The 18,232-nt window shown below is 35.0% G+C and overlaps 4 protein-coding genes and 1 non-coding gene across 7 annotated transcripts in view; 3 read left to right on the forward strand and 2 right to left on the reverse strand.

Annotated features, from left to right (window-relative positions):
* Positions 1-5,083, forward strand: part of LOC18592234 (transcription factor TGA7) — a 6,121-nt gene extending 1,038 nt beyond the window's left edge. Inside the window, exons 2-10 of one of the 2 annotated variants that reach the window (XM_018125848.1) lie at positions 322-360; positions 587-753; positions 848-919; positions 1,402-1,461; positions 1,562-1,639; positions 1,742-1,853; positions 2,947-3,218; positions 3,692-3,916; positions 4,654-5,083. In XM_018125848.1, coding sequence (XP_017981337.1) covers positions 601-753; positions 848-919; positions 1,402-1,461; positions 1,562-1,639; positions 1,742-1,853; positions 2,947-3,218; positions 3,692-3,916; positions 4,654-4,806 — 1,125 coding nt within the window. In that variant the 5' untranslated portion in view covers positions 322-360; positions 587-600 and the 3' untranslated portion in view covers positions 4,807-5,083. The remainder of the gene's footprint in view (positions 1-321; positions 361-586; positions 754-847; positions 920-1,401; positions 1,462-1,561; positions 1,640-1,741; positions 1,854-2,946; positions 3,219-3,691; positions 3,917-4,653) is intronic. The other variant, XM_018125849.1, reaches the window with a different exon arrangement.
* LOC18592235 (dnaJ-like protein MG002) lies at positions 5,921-8,723 on the forward strand. Its single transcript, XM_007018839.2, has 5 exons — positions 5,921-6,428; positions 6,606-6,680; positions 7,159-7,298; positions 7,895-8,032; positions 8,356-8,723. The coding sequence occupies exons 1-5, from the start codon at positions 6,152-6,154 to the stop codon at positions 8,560-8,562; spliced, it is 837 nt and encodes a 278-aa protein (XP_007018901.2). The 5' UTR covers positions 5,921-6,151; the 3' UTR covers positions 8,563-8,723.
* Positions 9,303-12,578, reverse strand: LOC18592236 (phosphopantothenate--cysteine ligase 2). The gene is made up of 10 exons (XM_018125851.1): positions 12,348-12,578; positions 12,072-12,205; positions 11,850-11,973; positions 11,726-11,770; positions 11,549-11,634; positions 11,157-11,209; positions 10,952-11,011; positions 10,233-10,334; positions 9,998-10,117; positions 9,303-9,884 (listed from the first exon to the last, which is right to left on the reverse strand). Exons 2-10 carry the CDS (start codon positions 12,193-12,195, stop codon positions 9,645-9,647), a joined length of 954 nt encoding a protein of 317 aa, XP_017981340.1. The 5' UTR covers positions 12,196-12,205; positions 12,348-12,578; the 3' UTR covers positions 9,303-9,644.
* Positions 14,788-14,859, reverse strand: TRNAW-CCA. The gene has a single exon. It is a non-coding gene; the product is annotated as a tRNA-Trp (tRNA).
* LOC18592237 (RHOMBOID-like protein 8) lies at positions 15,032-17,823 on the forward strand. 2 transcript variants are annotated; one of them, XM_018125439.1, is made up of 6 exons: positions 15,032-15,424; positions 15,885-16,048; positions 16,182-16,345; positions 16,433-16,704; positions 16,801-16,927; positions 17,399-17,823. In XM_018125439.1, exons 1-6 carry the CDS (start codon positions 15,111-15,113, stop codon positions 17,516-17,518), a joined length of 1,161 nt encoding a protein of 386 aa, XP_017980928.1. In that variant the 5' UTR covers positions 15,032-15,110; the 3' UTR covers positions 17,519-17,823. The 2 variants fall into 2 exon arrangements, with proteins under 2 accessions (XP_017980928.1, XP_017980927.1); XM_018125438.1 differs by having other exon boundaries at positions 16,182-16,704.

An 18,232-nucleotide genomic window follows, 5' to 3' on the forward strand; every position in this document is an offset into this window, starting at 1 on the left:
GTGTGTGTGTTTGGGTTGGGGGGGGTGGGGGGCTCACTTTTATTGCCTGTGCAGAATTCCAGAAACCTTAATCAGACTCCATAAAAAAAAGCCTTAATTCAAATGAGTACCAGTGAGGGATGCTCTTGAAATAACTCAATTGATTAACTTCCTCAAAAAAGAAAGCCAACTATGTCCACATCCACATACCAATCACTTTGCTGCTGCTTAATTGCTTTTTCATATCACTCCTGCCATAGCTGAACTTGCTTGGTAGTTTTGTGACTTTTGGCCCACTTTTGCTGATATTGAAGTGATTGTTGTTGCGAATATCTTTTTCAGGAATTGTATCAAGCCATGGAGATCTGTCCATAGGCAGAGGTAAGGAAACTGTGTGAGCATTGTTGAAATTTCCCATTCGGTGTCCTTGCCCATGATTTTGTTGCTTTATGGAAAGAACAAAACTGTCTTACCATTGACATCTTTGCATAACTCGCTTTCCTCACTTTAGGAGGAAAAAGTTCCCTGTTCTTTGGTTATGCGTTCTTCTGATGCAAAAGACAATGAATCAATCTGCTGTTTGTCTGTTTTTGGTTCTCTGTTCCAGTTGCTTGATAGAGTATGAGCTCTCCATCAACTGAACTTACCAAGAGGATGGCAATATATGAGCAATTCCACCAGATAAGCAGGTGGGGAGATGTCTTCAACAGTGACAATAGTCCAAATACAGGGTCATCCACAATTGTGCAGGTGGATGTTAGGCTAGACAACAAGGTGAGGTTGCATTCGGTTTTATTTCATGAATGGATGCTTGAGCTTTTTCTTCCAATTGCAGGATATAACTAAATTATTCTGATTTAAATCATAGGCTGAATATATATCTTGTGAGCAAGTTGAACCTTCCAGAAGTGATCAAGAAACAAACAAGCCCACTGATAAGGTGATGAGTTTACAGCATCTCCTTTCCCTCTCTCTCCCCACTATACACCCATCCTTCCCTCATGGACATTTTACAAAAGCTAGCTTTGTTATCCACTATTTATCCATGACTAGCCTTTATGTCATATGTGCTACTCATGAGTATTTATGCTTTTGATATGCTTCCAAGTATTATATAATTTTAAGTTCAGACATAAGCGTTTGTGTTTTGATGCAATTCGTTGTACAATCAATTCTATTCCCCAAGGTTTTACTATCATGGACTAAATAGTACATTTTAAAAAAATGAAAGTAAATTACTTGATTCTGTTATTCTTAGGTAGAAAATTCTTTTCAGGGGTAATTGAGTTTTCCAGCAGCAGTGTAGTTCCTGTTCTGCTGCCATGTAGTAGCTGTCCTCAATTGTAAATCTATTTGTTCTGCGGACCTCCTACTTGTTTCAATTGTATTTATCTTTTATTTATAGACATGTAATATGTGCAGATACAAAGGCGTCTAGCACAAAATCGTGAAGCTGCTCGTAAAAGTCGTCTACGGAAAAAGGTGGAAGGAAAATGCATGCCATATGAAATATGTGCTATGTTATAGTTATTTCATTGTTTGGAAATATACAAATATTTATGATTTGATTTTTTTCTTACAGGCCTATGTTCAACAATTAGAATCAAGTCGTTTGAAACTAGCTCAATTGGAGCAAGAACTTGAAAGAGCTAGACAGCAGGTGAAGTGAAGACACACACACTCTCTCTCTCTCTCTCCCCCAGCATGTTTTCACCTTTTATTAACGATGCATTTCTTTATTTTTCAAGAAAATATTGATCAGGTTTCTAGATGTGGCATGCATAATCAATTAGGCAATGCCTTAATGCAGGGTATATACATAAGCAGTGCATCAGATACTGGTTATTTTGGATTGTCTGGAACTGTAAACTCAGGTTTGTGATTTCATCTGCTTCAATTATATTATTTGCTTTAGAGATGGGCTCACAGATTATATTTAGCTTCCCAACATCTTAATTTACTGCAATATAATTGTTCCCTGATGATCAAGATTTTGTCATCTTGTTAGTACTTTTATAACATAGGTAAATTCAATGGTTTTATTCACTAATGTCATGAATGGAAGTTAGTATACTTGCATATTTATTAGTTTGTAAAATCATGCTATCTGATATTTGAAGCTATGAGTTTTGAAATAAATTTTGGACAGTTTTTGTTCTTCTGGTATTCTGACATTCCCTGTAATGATATTGCATGATTGGAAATGCGGACAAAGAATCTCAATATATATATATATATATATTATTAATACGAGTTTTTGCTAATGTTTCATCAAATAATGGAGAGACACAGCACTCTAATATCTTTGCAACTTTTGGCTCATGGATATTGCAAATTGCTAGGAAATGGTATATGGTTCCTCTGTTGCATAGCAATGCTTTTCCTTTCTCTCTATCCAAATTCCAGTTTAATAGAATCCCTTCCCTGCTACAAACTGCATATAAAAAGAAGAGAAGTCTCTTTTTCTTTTAACTCTGTTTCTCTTTACTTTTCCCACCTTTGGCCCTTGGATATGGTTCTTTTAGAAAAAAAAAATGGTTCTTTTAAAAACTTGGCAGAGGATTAGCATTCATGCAATTAGATGATTTGAAGAAATTCTATTTCTCTGTATGTTTTCTATATTTTGACCAGAATTTCTCAGAAGCTTATGGAAAGCTAGGAATACTGAATAGGACCATCAGAGCCCATTCCTACTGAACATGTCACTAGAATAGTGTTTTTTTCACAAGAACATGATGTTTGAAGTTCTCTCAATGCAAAACACATCTGTTAATGTGATTTCGTGGTTTATATGGATGATTTCTCTGATATAGCTTCCAAGAAACCAGACATATTTTACCTTATCTTACATTAACTAGTAACCAATTCTGAATAAAGGTTTCTCTCAGGATATCATATGTCCCATGTGAATGTTCAGTGACCACATCTTGGTTTCTTCTTCAGAAAAGTTTAATTTGACTTTTGCAGGGATCACTGCATTTGAGATGGAATATGGACACTGGGTTGAAGAGCAAAATAAACAGATATGTGAACTTAGAAGTGCACTCCAGGCACATATTACTGATATAGAGCTCCGAATTCTGGTAGAAAGTGGCTTGAACCACTATTGCAATTTGTTCCGCATGAAAGCAGATGCTGCAAAGGCAGACATCTTCTATTTGATCTCAGGCATATGGAGAACTTCAGCTGAGCGTTTCTTCCACTGGATTGGCGGGTTTCGCCCATCAGAGCTTTTAAATGTAATGCTTCGTCTCATAACTCATTTTTGTCAAAAGACTGCAGATCTTTTATTGGTTACTAATTATCTGATCATCCCTCTATTGCATTATCATGGACCTAATTCTTGGGTAAAGACTGCAGATGATAATTCTTGCATTATCATCCCTCTATTTCAAAAAAGACTGCAGATCTTTTGACTACTCTAAGAGTAAAGAGTAGTACATATATCCTTAACTATATGAATTTTGTTTGAAGATTTTAGGTCATTAATTTCTTTTGCATGGTCCTTAAACTTTAAAAGACTATAACAGATAAGCTTTACGTTAAGCTACCATCTTGAGACCTTGTTGTCTGTTCCTGGAAATGCTATATACGAGCTGCCTACTGAGATCAATAACTTCTTATGATAATAAACTATTGCAGGGCTGATGCAACAATAATTAACAAACTTTTCTACTCGTGAATTATGAAACTGTGAATTCTTTTTGTACAGGCTGTCATGTCACAAATTGAGCCCTTGACTGATCAACAACATTTGGAGGTCTGTAACCTTCGACAATCTTCTCAGCAAGCTGAAGATGCTCTTTCCCAAGGAATTGATAAACTCCAGCAGAATTTGGCCCAGAGTGTTGCAGCTGATTTGAGTTCAGGAAACTACAGAGTTCAAATGGCTGCTGCAATTGATAAGTTGGAAGCCTTAGAGGGCTTTGTAAACCAGGTTTGACATTACGTTTTCATCATTAAATTTTTTGTCCTATTATTTAAAAAAAATAACTTTTTTGATTGGACATCAAGTTGTTGTTATGAATTGCTTGGAACCATTTAGTGCCCCGTGAATTCTTTCCTTTAACTGCATTTGATTTCTTGATCTTAAATATATTTTAAGTGCAATCTGTTAAATGAGAAATTGAAGGGCAGTGGGGGTTGGGAAAGAAAACTTGTGGCTCCTTTTTTTACATGAAGATTAGCTTGTAGCAAATTGCCTCGCCTGACTTCCTGATTTCTCCAAGAAGGGTAATAATATACCCCACAAAAAAGAATTCCTTTAGTCTACATAAAATAATAATAAATGAAGTTGACTCTTAGGTGCTTTCAGAATTTACGGGAGGTGGGAGAATGGGATTTTTTCTTTCAAGGAATTTAGAGAAATCTTTACTAAGCTTTAAATTTTGGATTCCATCCTGAAAGAAAAGCTTTAAATCTTTGCCTCAGGCTTTATCAACATCCTTTTTCAACATGGAGTTCATCCGTCCTTGGAGTCTTGTAACAGTTGTCAGGCACCCGCGATATCCTCAACAGAATGCTAATTAACCATTTAAACTCTTAAAAACAGAGTCCATAAAACACATATGAAGAAAAAGAGAATGTTATTTAGAATGTTGAATTTTGCTCTAGTATATGGCCCTAAATTTACACTTTTTTACTGGATTTTGAATGTGCTTTTCCTCAAAACAGGCTGATCACCTCCGCCAACAGACGTTGCAGCAGATGGCTCGAATCTTAACAACTCGTCAAGCAGCTCGAGGTTTACTTGCCTTGGGGGAATACTTTCATCGCCTACGTGCTCTCAGTTCACTTTGGGCTGCCCGTCCACGTGAACCTGCCTAGTCTGTAAAGATAGAACTTAGAGAACCAGCAATTATATGTAGGGTGTAGTTCAACTGGTAAGAAATGGATTTTTGGAGGTCCTGTTGTATGAACTACAATATGTATGTGCTTATAATTTTTCAAAAGAAACTTCTTGAGCATAAAACCTGTAAATACGAATCCTTATGCTGTGTATCAAGAAGAATTTTAGGTCATTAAAGTTAGATTTTCAGGTGTTGTATAGTACTGTATTGTTTGGAAGGCGGAGAACTATATTACTAAGCTTGTCTTTACACTATTTTTGGCATTATTGAATTATTGAAGTTAGTGGAACAAAAGATACATGATACTATCAGAAATTAAGAGAAAAAAGGATTCTTTTTTCCTGCTACAGGTGAACCATTAGCCAGAATAAGCCATCCTTTAGACCTTCTGCAAATTGGATTGGGGCCATTACTTGACTTGTACTTCAACCTTCAGCCCAAAGTTCAACCCCACTATGGTTTGCAATATACAAACAAGGAGCCAGTTCTGCCATAACCCATCAGCTGAGAACAAAAAGGAGAAATTAAAACATTGAATTTTCTAAAAATAAGCCATAAAAAAGCCACCTAAGATACGAGTCAAAAAGAGTTGCAAAAATACCAATTGATTAGCACAAACAACCGTCAACCGTGTAATGTATTTCCATTTTAAACCAAAGCAAGAGGCGCCGGTCGTCCACAAATTTCAACCCGGTCAACAAAAATAAAAATTAATTGATATATTTCTTAAAGTGATAATATGATTTTTTAGTTTGACTTGTTAATGTCACATTTACATAATGTGAAGTAAGTATAAAAATTAGAAATATCATTTTAATGTAATTAGTCAATAATTAGTTATAAGTATATATTTAGTTTAAAATAAAAATATAAGAATTTGATTGAAAATATAAAAAAATATAAATTTATTTTAGAATTTTTTAAAATCTTTAATTTTTTATCAAATTAAAGTAATTTGACAAAATACTTTAAAAAATCTTTAAAATATTTAAAAAAATCTCAAAATTACTTCTATTCGATAAAAAACTAAAGATTTTATTAAAATATTTAAATGAAAATATATGTTGACAGAAAAAAACAAAAACAAAAAATGGAGGAGGAAAAAAAAACCAAGATTCGGTCAGATTCAAATGTTCTTATCAGAACCTCGTCACTTCCTTCACGTCTTTCTTTGTTTTTCTTACTCAACCATGCAAAAATCCCCATTTCTTTCGCCCCCAAAAAACCCTAATTTTTCATTTCTCCTATAATCTTGCTTCTCATTTTTCTTGAATTTTTTAATAATTTAAGCTCATTTTTAACCCCAGAAAAGAGAAGAGGAAATGAGCAATTTGAGGACAATTTGTAGACCGCACACGGTCTTTTCTTCGTTCATGTGTTGTAGCAGGCACCACCACCACCACCACCACCAGCATCAAGCTCGATCCAGAATTAGGGTTTCCTTTCGAAATCCTAATATTAGGCCATCTTTGTTCTCTCCTTGGTTGGATTTGTCTAGAGATTTGAGCAGGAAGGAGCCCTGGTTTCGTGTCAATCAAAGGAGGACTCTCGTTAGGGCATCGAATTGGACCGATCAAAAATCTCCCTATGAAACTCTTGGTAATTAATTTTATTGCATTTTTAAGCTTATGCCGTGTTAGGTTGATGAGAAAAAGCTCCATTCTTTTAAAGTTTGGTTATATTGCAGAGGAAAACAAAAACCATATATTAATCTATTGTGTTTTGGTTTGCGTAATTAATCCAATTATATTTGAAATTTTGATTTCTAAACAACAGAGTTAGAAAGGGATGCCGATGAAGAGCAGATAAAAACTGCCTACAGGCGCTTGGCCAAATTCTATCATCCTGATGGTATGTGGGTTTTATATTGATTTGGAAACATTCAAATTGTTTTAAGTTTCAACTGAAATATGCGTCTAAGGTTTCAATATTAGGTTAATTGATGGCATCTTGTATCCTTTCATTTTTAAGCATGTGCTCATCATTCCGGTAGCCATTTTTCTAGTAGTTGTGACTGATACCTTAAACTACAAGGTGGTTATGCGGTGATGGGAGGTTATTATTCTCAGGAATTGTTTCGGGTATCTCTCATGGCACAATGTTTCCATGTGAAACGCATATGTCTGCACCAAATAGGAATTAGCATCTGAGACTGTTGAGAGGAGAGTGTAACAATGTTATGTCATGTTAAGTTTAACCCTTTATGACTCCTTCTGGATGCTATAATAGATGTTTTTATCTATTTCACTGGAAGTTCATGGCCACTTCTGCAATTTCTTAAAAAATTTCGCATCTGTTCTTACTAACTGATCAATTTTCAATATTGAAGTCTATGATGGTAAAGGGGCTCTTGAAAAAGGTGAAACTGCTGAAGCAAGATTCATTAAGATTCAAGCTGCTTATGAATTGCTCATAGATGTGGAGAGACGGAGACAATATGATATGGATAACCGGGTCAATCCGATGAAGGTAAGATATGAAACTTCGCTTCGGTCTACTTAGATGTTTTCTAATGGAGTCAGTCTACTTAGATGTGCATTTTCTTGTGGAGTAGTCATCACAATTATTTTTTAAATTGGTTTTTAACACTATGCGCTTTGTGATCATTTTAAGAGTCAAAACAAATATCAAATTTGAAATTGTAGACATAAGCTGTGCAGTGAAAGATCTAATATTTTCAATCCAAATTGTTTTCATAGTTTACAATTATATAACCTTGCTGTTTTAGATTTTAGATACTTAGGTTATTAACTTGAATCTCAAAATTCTAAACTAAGGGATTTGTACACAGACTTCCTATTTATTTTGTTACCAAAAACCTAGATAAGTACTTTCACTGCCCTTTTGTTTTTCTTGCATTAGTTTTTCTTTGAATCTAAATAATGGCTTATCAAGTTAATACACGAACTTGATGTTAGAGGTAATGTATTGATTTAATTGTTTGGAATGGTGAAATTACAATTGTTTTTAAAACGCCTTAAGCAAAGTCGGATTTTTCTATCGTTATTTTACTTTGTTAGCTAGCCCCTTAAGAGTGGCATTTTCCATTTTCTCCATTCTTCCAGGCATCTCAAGCGTGGATGGAGTGGCTTATGAAAAAGAGAAAAGCTTGGGATCAGCGGGGTGATATGGCTGTTGCAGCTTGGGCTGAGCAGCAGCAGCGTGAGTTGAATCTCCGTGTCCGCCGTCTTTCTCGTTCTAAGGTACTAATTCTGAAATTCTAATAATCTAAATGTACTTGGGGGCTTTCTAAACATATTCTAGATTTTCCACTTGCCTGATTACCATCTTATTTATGGGAAGTTATACCCAGTGCAGGGCATTGAAATAAATTTAAGTACACACATGTTTTAGCATTAAAGAAATAGATTTCCACTTTAGAATTTGATGAACTTGGAAAGGCCTTTGTCCTGAGCTTGTAATTAATTTCGGGTGGTGTCTCAATCCTTGCGATAGTTGCTATTTCTATGCTTCATTACTTCATGTTGCCACATCTCTCAGAAGTTTTGTTTGGATGGAATTTCAGATAGATCCTGAAGAGGAGAGAAAAATCTTGGCAAAAGAAAAGAAGGCATCAATGGAACAGTTTAGCAATACTCTTAAGCGGCATACCCTTGTGCTAAAGAAGAGGGATTTGATGCGAAAGAAAGCAGAGGAAGAAAAGAAGAAGGTTATAAATCAGCTTTTAGCTGCAGAAGGCCTTGAACTTGATACAGATGATGAATCTCAATAGAAAAATTCGTATATATGGGCCACCATTTAATTCTTTATGTAGCACATGGTAGATCCCCAATGCATATACATACTTTTGTGCTTAAAAGAAAGGAAAAGGAGAAACTGTATATAAAATTGTTCCAAATATAAGAAAGAAATTGTTATTTACGATTGAAAGTTTCCTTCCTCTCCACTCTTACGTGTGTGGTGTTGGGTGTCTGCATGTGTCGGTGCACAGGGTGACCAAATGAGTCAGGTAGGTGAACATAGAAGGGAACCAGTTTAAAAGCCGGTCCTATTCTTTATGAACTATTGGTGAACCTCTGCATTTTCACACTGCAGTTCTAGAATGCAGCAGATGGATTTAAAAGACTAACACGTTTGAACAAAATGCATGCTAAACTTAATAGGTTCTGACCCAACTGTAGGCCTGCTGCTTGGTGGGCTAAAACATTTGGGCGTGAGCATTAGGTCATGGGAATAAAGACGTGGAAAATTTAGCTTGTGTTTGCCATGATACACTGTACACACATGTAGCTCTGGTGTAAGCAGGTAGCCCAGTTTGAACAGATACTCAAACAATACAGGCTGCATGTTTGCCTAACAGCAGCATTTATGTGTAAGCAATTGTGCGTCGGATACATATGGATATTTGCAAGTATTCAATTAAAAAAAAAAAAAGGTCATTTTCAGCCATCTTTATGGAAGTATTTTACTCAATAAACGCTAAAAAGGGTAAACGAAAAAGCAGAAGAATAATTTTTGACAGGAAATTTTCAAGTGGTATTCATTATTCCATTTTTCTTTAAGATGGAAAAGAAACAGAAGCTCTGGCTAAGTCTTGTTTAGCCATACAGAAATTATTCAGCTCATCAGTTCCTTCCAGAGTTCAGTATCTGCTATCAATTTTTTAGTACAATTTGTTGCAGACGTTGTTACAATCAAGGAAGGAAAACAATTTGTTACAGACTCTATAACAGTGGCACAAGGAAAACTGTGTCAATGTCGAAAGATCTTCAATAGAATGGAGAACTTCAAGGGGTAAAATGTGATTTTGAAAGTCGTCTAGTGTATATCAAGTACCTCCTGTTTGCTTAAAGATCATGTGCTAGTTGTTTTAATGTAAGTTGAGTGCCTATCAACAAGGAGTTCAACCAGAGGATCCTCCACATCAGAACCAGTACGAGTCCTGTCACGGTGAACCAAAATATTCCCACCGCTTGTCACAACTATGACCTCCTCTTTCCGGGTCAGCAGCTCATTTGCCACAACTGAATGCATTTCGTACTTTTTAAGAGCCGTACTGGCCTTCTCTAAGAGAATCTTTGAGTCCGTCTCAAGCTGTTAGGCAAAACAGGATAAATTAGAGCCAATCGAATCAACAACCCTTTTCAATCATTCCTAGTCCTAGCGTTCAAAGCAAACATTAAAGCAAGTGCACCACCGTGTCTAACCTTGAATGATATGCAGAAAGCCATGGGAGTCCATTCCGTCCTTAGCACCAAGAGCATCTTTGGCACTTGCATAAGTCGCATGTCCAAAGGGCCAGATGCTGACTGAATCTTGTGCTCTGCCTATGCAATTAATCAGTCTTCTTTACAAAATAGAGAGATAGATAAAAAGATTATTCAAATGACAATAATATTTCAGTCTGCCAAAAAGAAGAGGATCATTATCTTGAATCATTACCATGCTCTTCCATGGAACATAAAAGTCGGAGACTGCAGCAGCAAGATAAAACATTGCATGAGGCCCAAGGCTTCTCATTGATAATGCAATTATCCTTAACATCTGCTCTTGCAAAAAAAAGCATTCAAGATATAAGAGATGGTCTCTGCACAGGATGGATTCATTCATATTTTTTTTTTCTTTTGAAAATTGGATGGATTCACTAATATTACAGTATAATCACAAAAAGTACAATTAAGAGCCACTATCTAAAGACCATGAGGACTCTACAATTACCAAATATAGAGAAAAAGTACACTGCCTAACATTTTCTCCTACAATTCACTTCAGAAAAATCTCTCTCCAAGTCATGTATTCATAAAGATAGAGAGCCATTGCCCTTTTCTGCTAAAGCTACAATAGTTCTCTTGGCCAAAAGCATAGATGGGACGCCATGCAGTCAAAGCTATTATAACCAAAATGGTAGCTCACCCATGAAAAAGCATATAAGGCAAGCCAAAATTATAAATACACTTAACCAAACAATTAAAGCTATTACAAAACCAACACAACCAATGAAAAACATATTATTAGTTCCCAAACATACAAAGATGTCCAAAAGTAATCTCGAAACCTCAAAGAAGATGTAAGGCAAAAATTGAAAAAACCAATATAAGGAAAAATTGTTAGTCACTGCTAAGAACCTCAAGGAGTCATTTAAAAGTTTATTGAAGCCAAACCTGAAGATACTCAAAAATGGTTGTAAAGGGTAGTTTCAAAAGAAGACCGCCTGCTACTGCCTGCAACAAAAGTACAAAAAGGCTAACTGTTATGCTAATTAGGCTTGCAATCATGAACTAAAAGGGCCAAAAGCCAAACTGAGGTCATAAAATAAAAGTGAGAACACTGAAAAATTAGTAATATGAAGTTATGAACAGTCCATACAGCATGATGATCCCTAATGGCCCCCTTCACTGCTTCAGAATGTGGTTGCCGCACTGTAATATTTCACATAACCCAATAATCTCAGTAGGAAACACCAGCTATTTTTATCATATATTTTAGTTTAAAAGTTGACAAATCAATGTCATTAAAACGTAACAAAGCCAGCATAAAATAAAGAACTCCAATTCTATTAACTATGATGAACCACCACCACCCCTCCCTTAAATTTCTTTAATAAACTGTTAACGTAACCCATATAATGACACAAAAAGACCTATCCTAACCTAAGGTCGCCAATTAAATGCATTTGAGTAATGACCAATCTCAAATGTATATAACAAGAGAAGCATTCAAAAAAGATATATAATTCGGGGTCAAGATAATCTCCAAACCTTGAATATCAACATCATCAGCGATCTCAAAACATTCCAACAAAGGATCCTCAGGAAGAGACCTGCAATATGGTTGGCAGGTTCCCCTGCGCACACACAAAAGAACCAATATAATTATCCACTAACCATAAACAAACATAATCCATATCTAAATCCATCAACAAACATCAAATTCACCTCCGATACAAAAATATAACCGCGTATCCAGCCTTTATAAAATACCTGCAAAAAAATCCAACCAGTTAAAAAAATCCACCCCCAATTAAAATATATCAACTTAAATTGCTTTACAATTGCTTACTCTGTGGAAGCCGCTCCTCTATTCCCTGAACTAAAATTATCAATGTATCGAACACAGCGCTGCTCCAGAGGAACCGTAGTTCCGCCAGATGTCACGCACACAACCCTCCTGCCTCTGCCTTCTCCTGAATATAACATAGGACATACATACCTATAATTATAATTATATGTACACGGTAGGCAAGTACGTAACACATGTTTGATTAGGTACGAGGTGTTGTACCTGACGATGGAGAATTGAATTCGATGAATTGTTTCAATTTGTCGGTGACTTTAGAGGAATCTTTGAGCGGAGGAGCTGACTCGAAGAACGAGTCGATCTCCTCGTGCAGAGCTGCGGAATCCATTTCAATGCCCCTAACATAAAATGAAGAACAAAAAAACTCAATAAAATTGCAAGAAGGAAACCCTAACTGAATTGAACTTTAAACAACTTTGGATTTTGATATAAAATTTAAAAAGAAAAAGAGAAGGAAATTATTTTGGGAAAGAAATTGACCTTAATAGAAGGTGAGTGCCCGTCTGTATATTGAGTAAACTTGAGCGATAGGGAGTGTATAAATAGGAGGATCAGAGAGATTCAACGAACTAAAATTTGTGAAAAAAAAGATTTAAAAAAGAAAAAAGTGGAAAGGGATTTTAATAGCCGTCTGTTCCCGCCATCGAAATGATTGGTAGATCGGACGACATGGTTGCGAAGGCAGCTCCGTAACGGCCCGAGAGTAGTCTCGGCACGTGACAGCTCTCCCCACCTAATTTTCCCCCAAATTTTCAGCGCGGAGATACATTTTATAGATAATTAGTAATTCTTTTGATAAAATAAATAAATATTTTTCTCCCTTTACATTATGCTTAGGAATTATAATTTTTGTGTTAAAAAATAAAATACAAATACAAATTGATTGACCAATCAATCGTTTAGTCTTTTTTTTCTTTTCAATTTATTACAAATCATAATCTCTTAAATAATTAAAAACGAAAAAAAGAAAAGATACAGTAAAGGAGGGAGCAAAATGGAAAGATAAGGGAAAAAAAAGTGTGTTTTCATTTAATTCTCTTCCTGTAACTCCTCCCTCCCCCTTTTTTAAGTGCAATAAATAAATAAATAATATATCAAAAAAATCAGAAATGCCTTTAACAATAAAAAAAATTTAAAATATCAAAGATACCATGTGTTGTCTTTTGATTTTATATGGTTATAAATATGATTTTAGAAAGAATTTTAGTCAACTTAATATAATCTTTAAGATTATCATATTAGGTAAATTTTTTTCTCAATACATTAATTACATTAACTGTCAACTAATCCATTTAATATCAAAATATTACTATTATATAAATATAGTTTTAACTAACTTTAAAAAATGAAACTTAACTCTATCAACTAAAAATACATACTCTTTTTAATTAAATCATATATCAAAAAGTCCGAATTGCTTAAGTAAGTATTATCTAGGAATCTAAAATTGATTCTCCCACTATCTCCAGACTGTGATTACAGTCCTTTTACTCCAGTTTTAATAAATATAGTATATACATTTTTATTAAAGATTGATTTAAAAATAATTGGCAATAATTTTTTTTGAAAGGAATTTATCTTGAATTTGGACGACATGGTTTTTTTGTGATGACATAATATGTTGAAATGAATTAATTTTTTTATTACATGACACATATCAATCTAAAAGTATTATATATTATTGAAATTAAATAATAATTAATATATTTTTAAAAGTATTAAAAAGATTTTTTTATTAATGTGTATTGAGAAATTAAAAAAAAATTCAAATTAACATATCACATCATTAATAAAAAAGTCATGCAACTAAATTTATTTATAAAATTTAACACCACTATCAATTATTTTTAAATCAATTTTTAATAAAAATAATAATTAAATTCAATGAACTTAGAGTAAAGGATCAAAACCTTATTATTGAAATATTACAAACATCAAATTCAAATCGACCATTAATACTTTATAGAGAAATATTCATCAGTATCTATGGAACTGTTTGGGGAGAAATTTGTTTCTCCTCTCCTTTATGAGACGAAGAGGAGAAGTTGACAGCTGTGATTTTTAAATGGAACAAATCAGAATTAGCGGCTTTTTAATTTTCCGCGTTCAATTCATATTATAAAGAAATTTGCCAGTCAACAACTTCGTCGGTCTGTTCCTTCCACTTGGAGTAAATTATTGGATAATATTACTTGTGTCTTTATCCTTTTTCTGGTGAAGTCAGATTAACAAATTTGGACTCATAATTCCTTAAACATGGCAAGTTTGGTAAAACCCTATAACATATGATTGACCGAACCTAGCACACGTGAATAAATAAAAAGGATTCGAATTTAATTTTGTAACAATTATCAATCGAATTTTTTGATAGTATGTATCAATCATTTAATCAAATATTTAATATTTATGTAAATAAATTTGTATAATTTTAAAAATATCACGGGAAGAGACCAATAGAAGTTTAATTATAAGTAGCAAATATTATATTATAGAGTTATTATGATAAGCTACAGTAGAACTCAATGACCTCATCATATGCTGTGTGATTTGTTATATATAGCTGTTGGACCACCGCCTTGTGGTTAGCCCTCACATCAATGAGGATAAAAAGGGGAGGGGCAGATTCCGGTTGGCAACCTTTTGTAATCAAAGGACTTATTTTCACTAGCTGTTTATTTTTTGCAATTTGCTTGAGATTTTGATCTATTTAATGAGTTGGAGCCCCAAGGCTTTTAGTTTGATTAATTTCTCATTACTTTTGTAATAATATCTTGGTATCTTTTCGTCTTCAAAGGCCCAAATATAAAATTTCTCATTACTTTTGTATTAATATATTGGTTTTCTTTTCGTCTTCAAAGGTCCAAATATAATCTCATCAGCCCAGCCCAAATGTAATGGATGAAATCCAAAAAAGGGAAATTGAACCCGACGTGAATCGAACACGCAACCTTCTGATCTGGAGTCAGACGCGCTACCATTGCGCCACGGATCCACTTGTTTGTCCTGCCATTCATTACTTATATAACTCAAAATAAGATGAAAAATAACCTCACTCAACGGAAATTCCCGCCAAACCCAACCTTCTAGAGAGAGAAAAATATCCTTCTGTCTCGCTGTCCACCACGGTTAAGACCTTAACTGGCATTGGGAGGCAACAACAAGAACCTCCAAATTCTTTCTCTTTTCTTTTGACCCCGAAAAACACCCCTTTTTTTCTTTGGTGTGTTTTCTTTTTCTCTCTCAATGGAAGAAGCTACCCCAGCCAATCAGCCCCACACCCAGATCGAAATCAAGCCCCAAAGCGAAGAAGCACCGCCACCAATCTCCCCCTCCTTGGGCAACAACCACCCCGAAAGCATTAATCAGCCAGAAGGAAGATTTCCGTTCTTCAAGTCACGTTACCGCCAGAGGTCATCGGACACATGGCTCATTTCTATCTTCGTCATCCTCCACCTCCTGGCTTTTATAACCACCATGCTCTTCAACTATTTCTCGCTCGGCAGTGCTCTGTTTCAGCCTCTCTCTGAGAATCCCCTGCTCGGTCCCTCTGCTTCCACGTCAGTAATTCATTTCCTTTTTGCTTGGGTTTTCTTTCTTGAAACTTGATGAGTTTTCAAGTATTCTTTTTGGGGATTGTTTATTGGAAGCTGAGGGAAGACTCAAGATGAAAAAGAAATGTTAGTTAATTAATGTGCTTTGAACCATTTGTTAATGAAGAGGTTTGATAACCCGTTTCTTTGTTCTTTTTATTTATGAGCGCTAATTGATAGCCCACTTGCTATGATTTTGGTCACTAAGTTGCTAAGGAATAATGGAGAACAGATGAATAATTTTACTTTATTTTTGTTGTCATGTAAAGTTTTTGAAACCTTTTACCCTGTCATCTCTAACATTTTTTGTTGGACTGCTGTTTCAAGAAAAAAGAAAACGAGGTTCTGGATTTGTATTGGTCTTATTTTGCTATTTCAACCCTTTAGCCTTACTTTTCTTGCTGAAACCATTCTTGTATTGTTGCAGTCTAGAAAAAGTTGGGGCACTTCAAAGGGCAGATTTGGCTCAGAACCACCGAACTTGGCGTCTCTTTGTGTGTCCCTGGTTACATGCTGGGGTCATACACTTTGCCATCAACATCAGCTGTATAATCTTTGTTGGAATTCATTTGGAGCGAGATTATGGACCTTGTAAGACCAATGCTCTCTGATATATGCATAACCGTCACTTTGCATTGATCATGTGAATAAAAATAAAAAAAGCTATATTTTGATTGGCTAACGATTGGTTAAAGCTTATTGTTCTTTCACTTCTGCTTAACAGTGAGGATTGGGATAATCTACCTACTATCTGCATTTTTTGGTAGCTTGGTATGTTCACTTTTTGTTCGAAATAGTCCTGTGGTTACTTCTTCCGATGCTCTGTTTGGATTACTTGGAGCTATGCTTTCTGGGATTATTCGGAACTGGAAAGTATACACAAACAAGGTGCTTCACACTCTTCTCCTTGTGCCTGCTTATGTCTATATCCAACTGACCTTGTATTTTACCGATCCCTGCTGTGGTTCATTGCAGTGTGCAGCTCTAGCAGTAGTTTTCATAGTATTTGCGATCAATTTCCTCCTTGGTCTGCTACCATACATTGACAATTTTGCAAATATTGGAGCTTTTATGTCAGGATTTCTACTCGGATTTGTGTTTTTGTTCACCCCTCAGATTAGACAATTGTCTAAAAACAAAGCAGGCCTTTTTGAATATAGTGTCAAAAGTTCCATTAACTTGAAGCAGAAGCTGAAGCCGGACAGGCCCATTCTGAGGAGCGTTTCTCTTCTACTGTTTATTATTCTGTAAGTTTTGTTCACCTAAATGTCAAGCTGAATTCTTTTGTTGTTCACCTTTCACAACGCATTAGATCTTATAGGTGGAGCTTCTTTCCTTTGCAGACTTGTTGGATGTCTTGAAGCAGTGTTCCGAGGCATTGATATAAACCACTATTGCGGATGGTGTACATTCATTGATTGTATCCCTAGCAAAAGATGGAACTGCAATGACAGAACAAATGCATGTGAGGTATATGTATGATTCTTGAGTGGCTTCATTTCGTGATGATTACTGTTCTTTTTGTCATAGGTGGGCCAAAGCAGCAAAGCCCTTATTATCTAATTCTTCAGTGAACCTCTTTTTAATCCATATAATAATTACCATGAAGAGATGAAAACTAGAAAGATAATTTCTATTATCACCAGTAGAGGGTACCCCATTTTCACCACATCTGACTTCAAATATAGTGTATTCTTCATCAGAATGCCATATCATCTCCATTTTTGAAGCATCTTGCATCAGATAGGTTGGATTTACTTGTAATCATAGATAACTCTGCTTGCTACAACAAGTAGGAAACAGCAAGAATGGTAAAATGGGGGGTGTAAAACAACTAGTATTTTTTAGTAATGGACTTTAAATTGCAAGTACGTAGTTGAAGCATGCTTAAGAATTTGCCCCTTTTACTGCATTCTGACTTGTCTCCATTGATAATTGCAGATAATGACGAGCAACTCAGACTTGACATTGACCTGTTTGCGAAACGGCAACTTCAGGGTACTCCCTTCCACTAACATTTCACAGGCAAGGATAACAGACTTGTGCTCTATGATATGCTGAAAGACTCAAAATAACAGTATCAAGTCAAATATGAACTCACTGAGGCAAATGACCAAATTGCTTGTTGGACATATGGCTGGAATGTCCATTGTGTTTTCAAGACTATGCTCATGACACATCAAGCGGCTTTAAATGATAGAAATTTTTGAGGCTAACTGACACGAATTGATTGCTTCTGCTAATTCGCTTAAAATGTGATGCTTCATTCAGTAACAGGATTTTTAGGTGTTGATCTGTAAATGTGAATGTTGCAACTAAAGAATTTTCTTAGAAAGTGAAGCCACGCCTGTTCTTTTTTTCTTGAATCTTCAACTCTTTTTACCTAAGATTTTGATGATGATCCCCTGTTACATTGTGCTTAGTAAGAGGGAGATAACACTATGAGGGAGAATAACACTATGAGGGAGAATAAAAAGAGATGAAAATAGGAGTCTCATTGCCTTTTTCGCCAAAAGAGGGAGGTAACCCTAAAAAGAGATGAAAAAATTTTGTCGTCCAAGTTGGAATGCTAGGAAGTTCTACTTGCTAGTGATAGTATACTAAATAATATCAGAATCATATTACTTAATTACTTGAATTCCATGAAACTCGGAATAATTAATAATATCATAATAATAATTTCATTCTATAAACCAAATTACATTAAAAATGTATTCTATTCTTTCATAATAATTATTTTGTTTTATAAATCAAATGTGCACATAATGTAACAAT

This window comes from Theobroma cacao, chromosome 8, assembly GCF_000208745.1.
Source record: "Theobroma cacao cultivar B97-61/B2 chromosome 8, Criollo_cocoa_genome_V2, whole genome shotgun sequence".
Taxonomy (NCBI): Eukaryota; Viridiplantae; Streptophyta; class Magnoliopsida; order Malvales; family Malvaceae; genus Theobroma; species Theobroma cacao.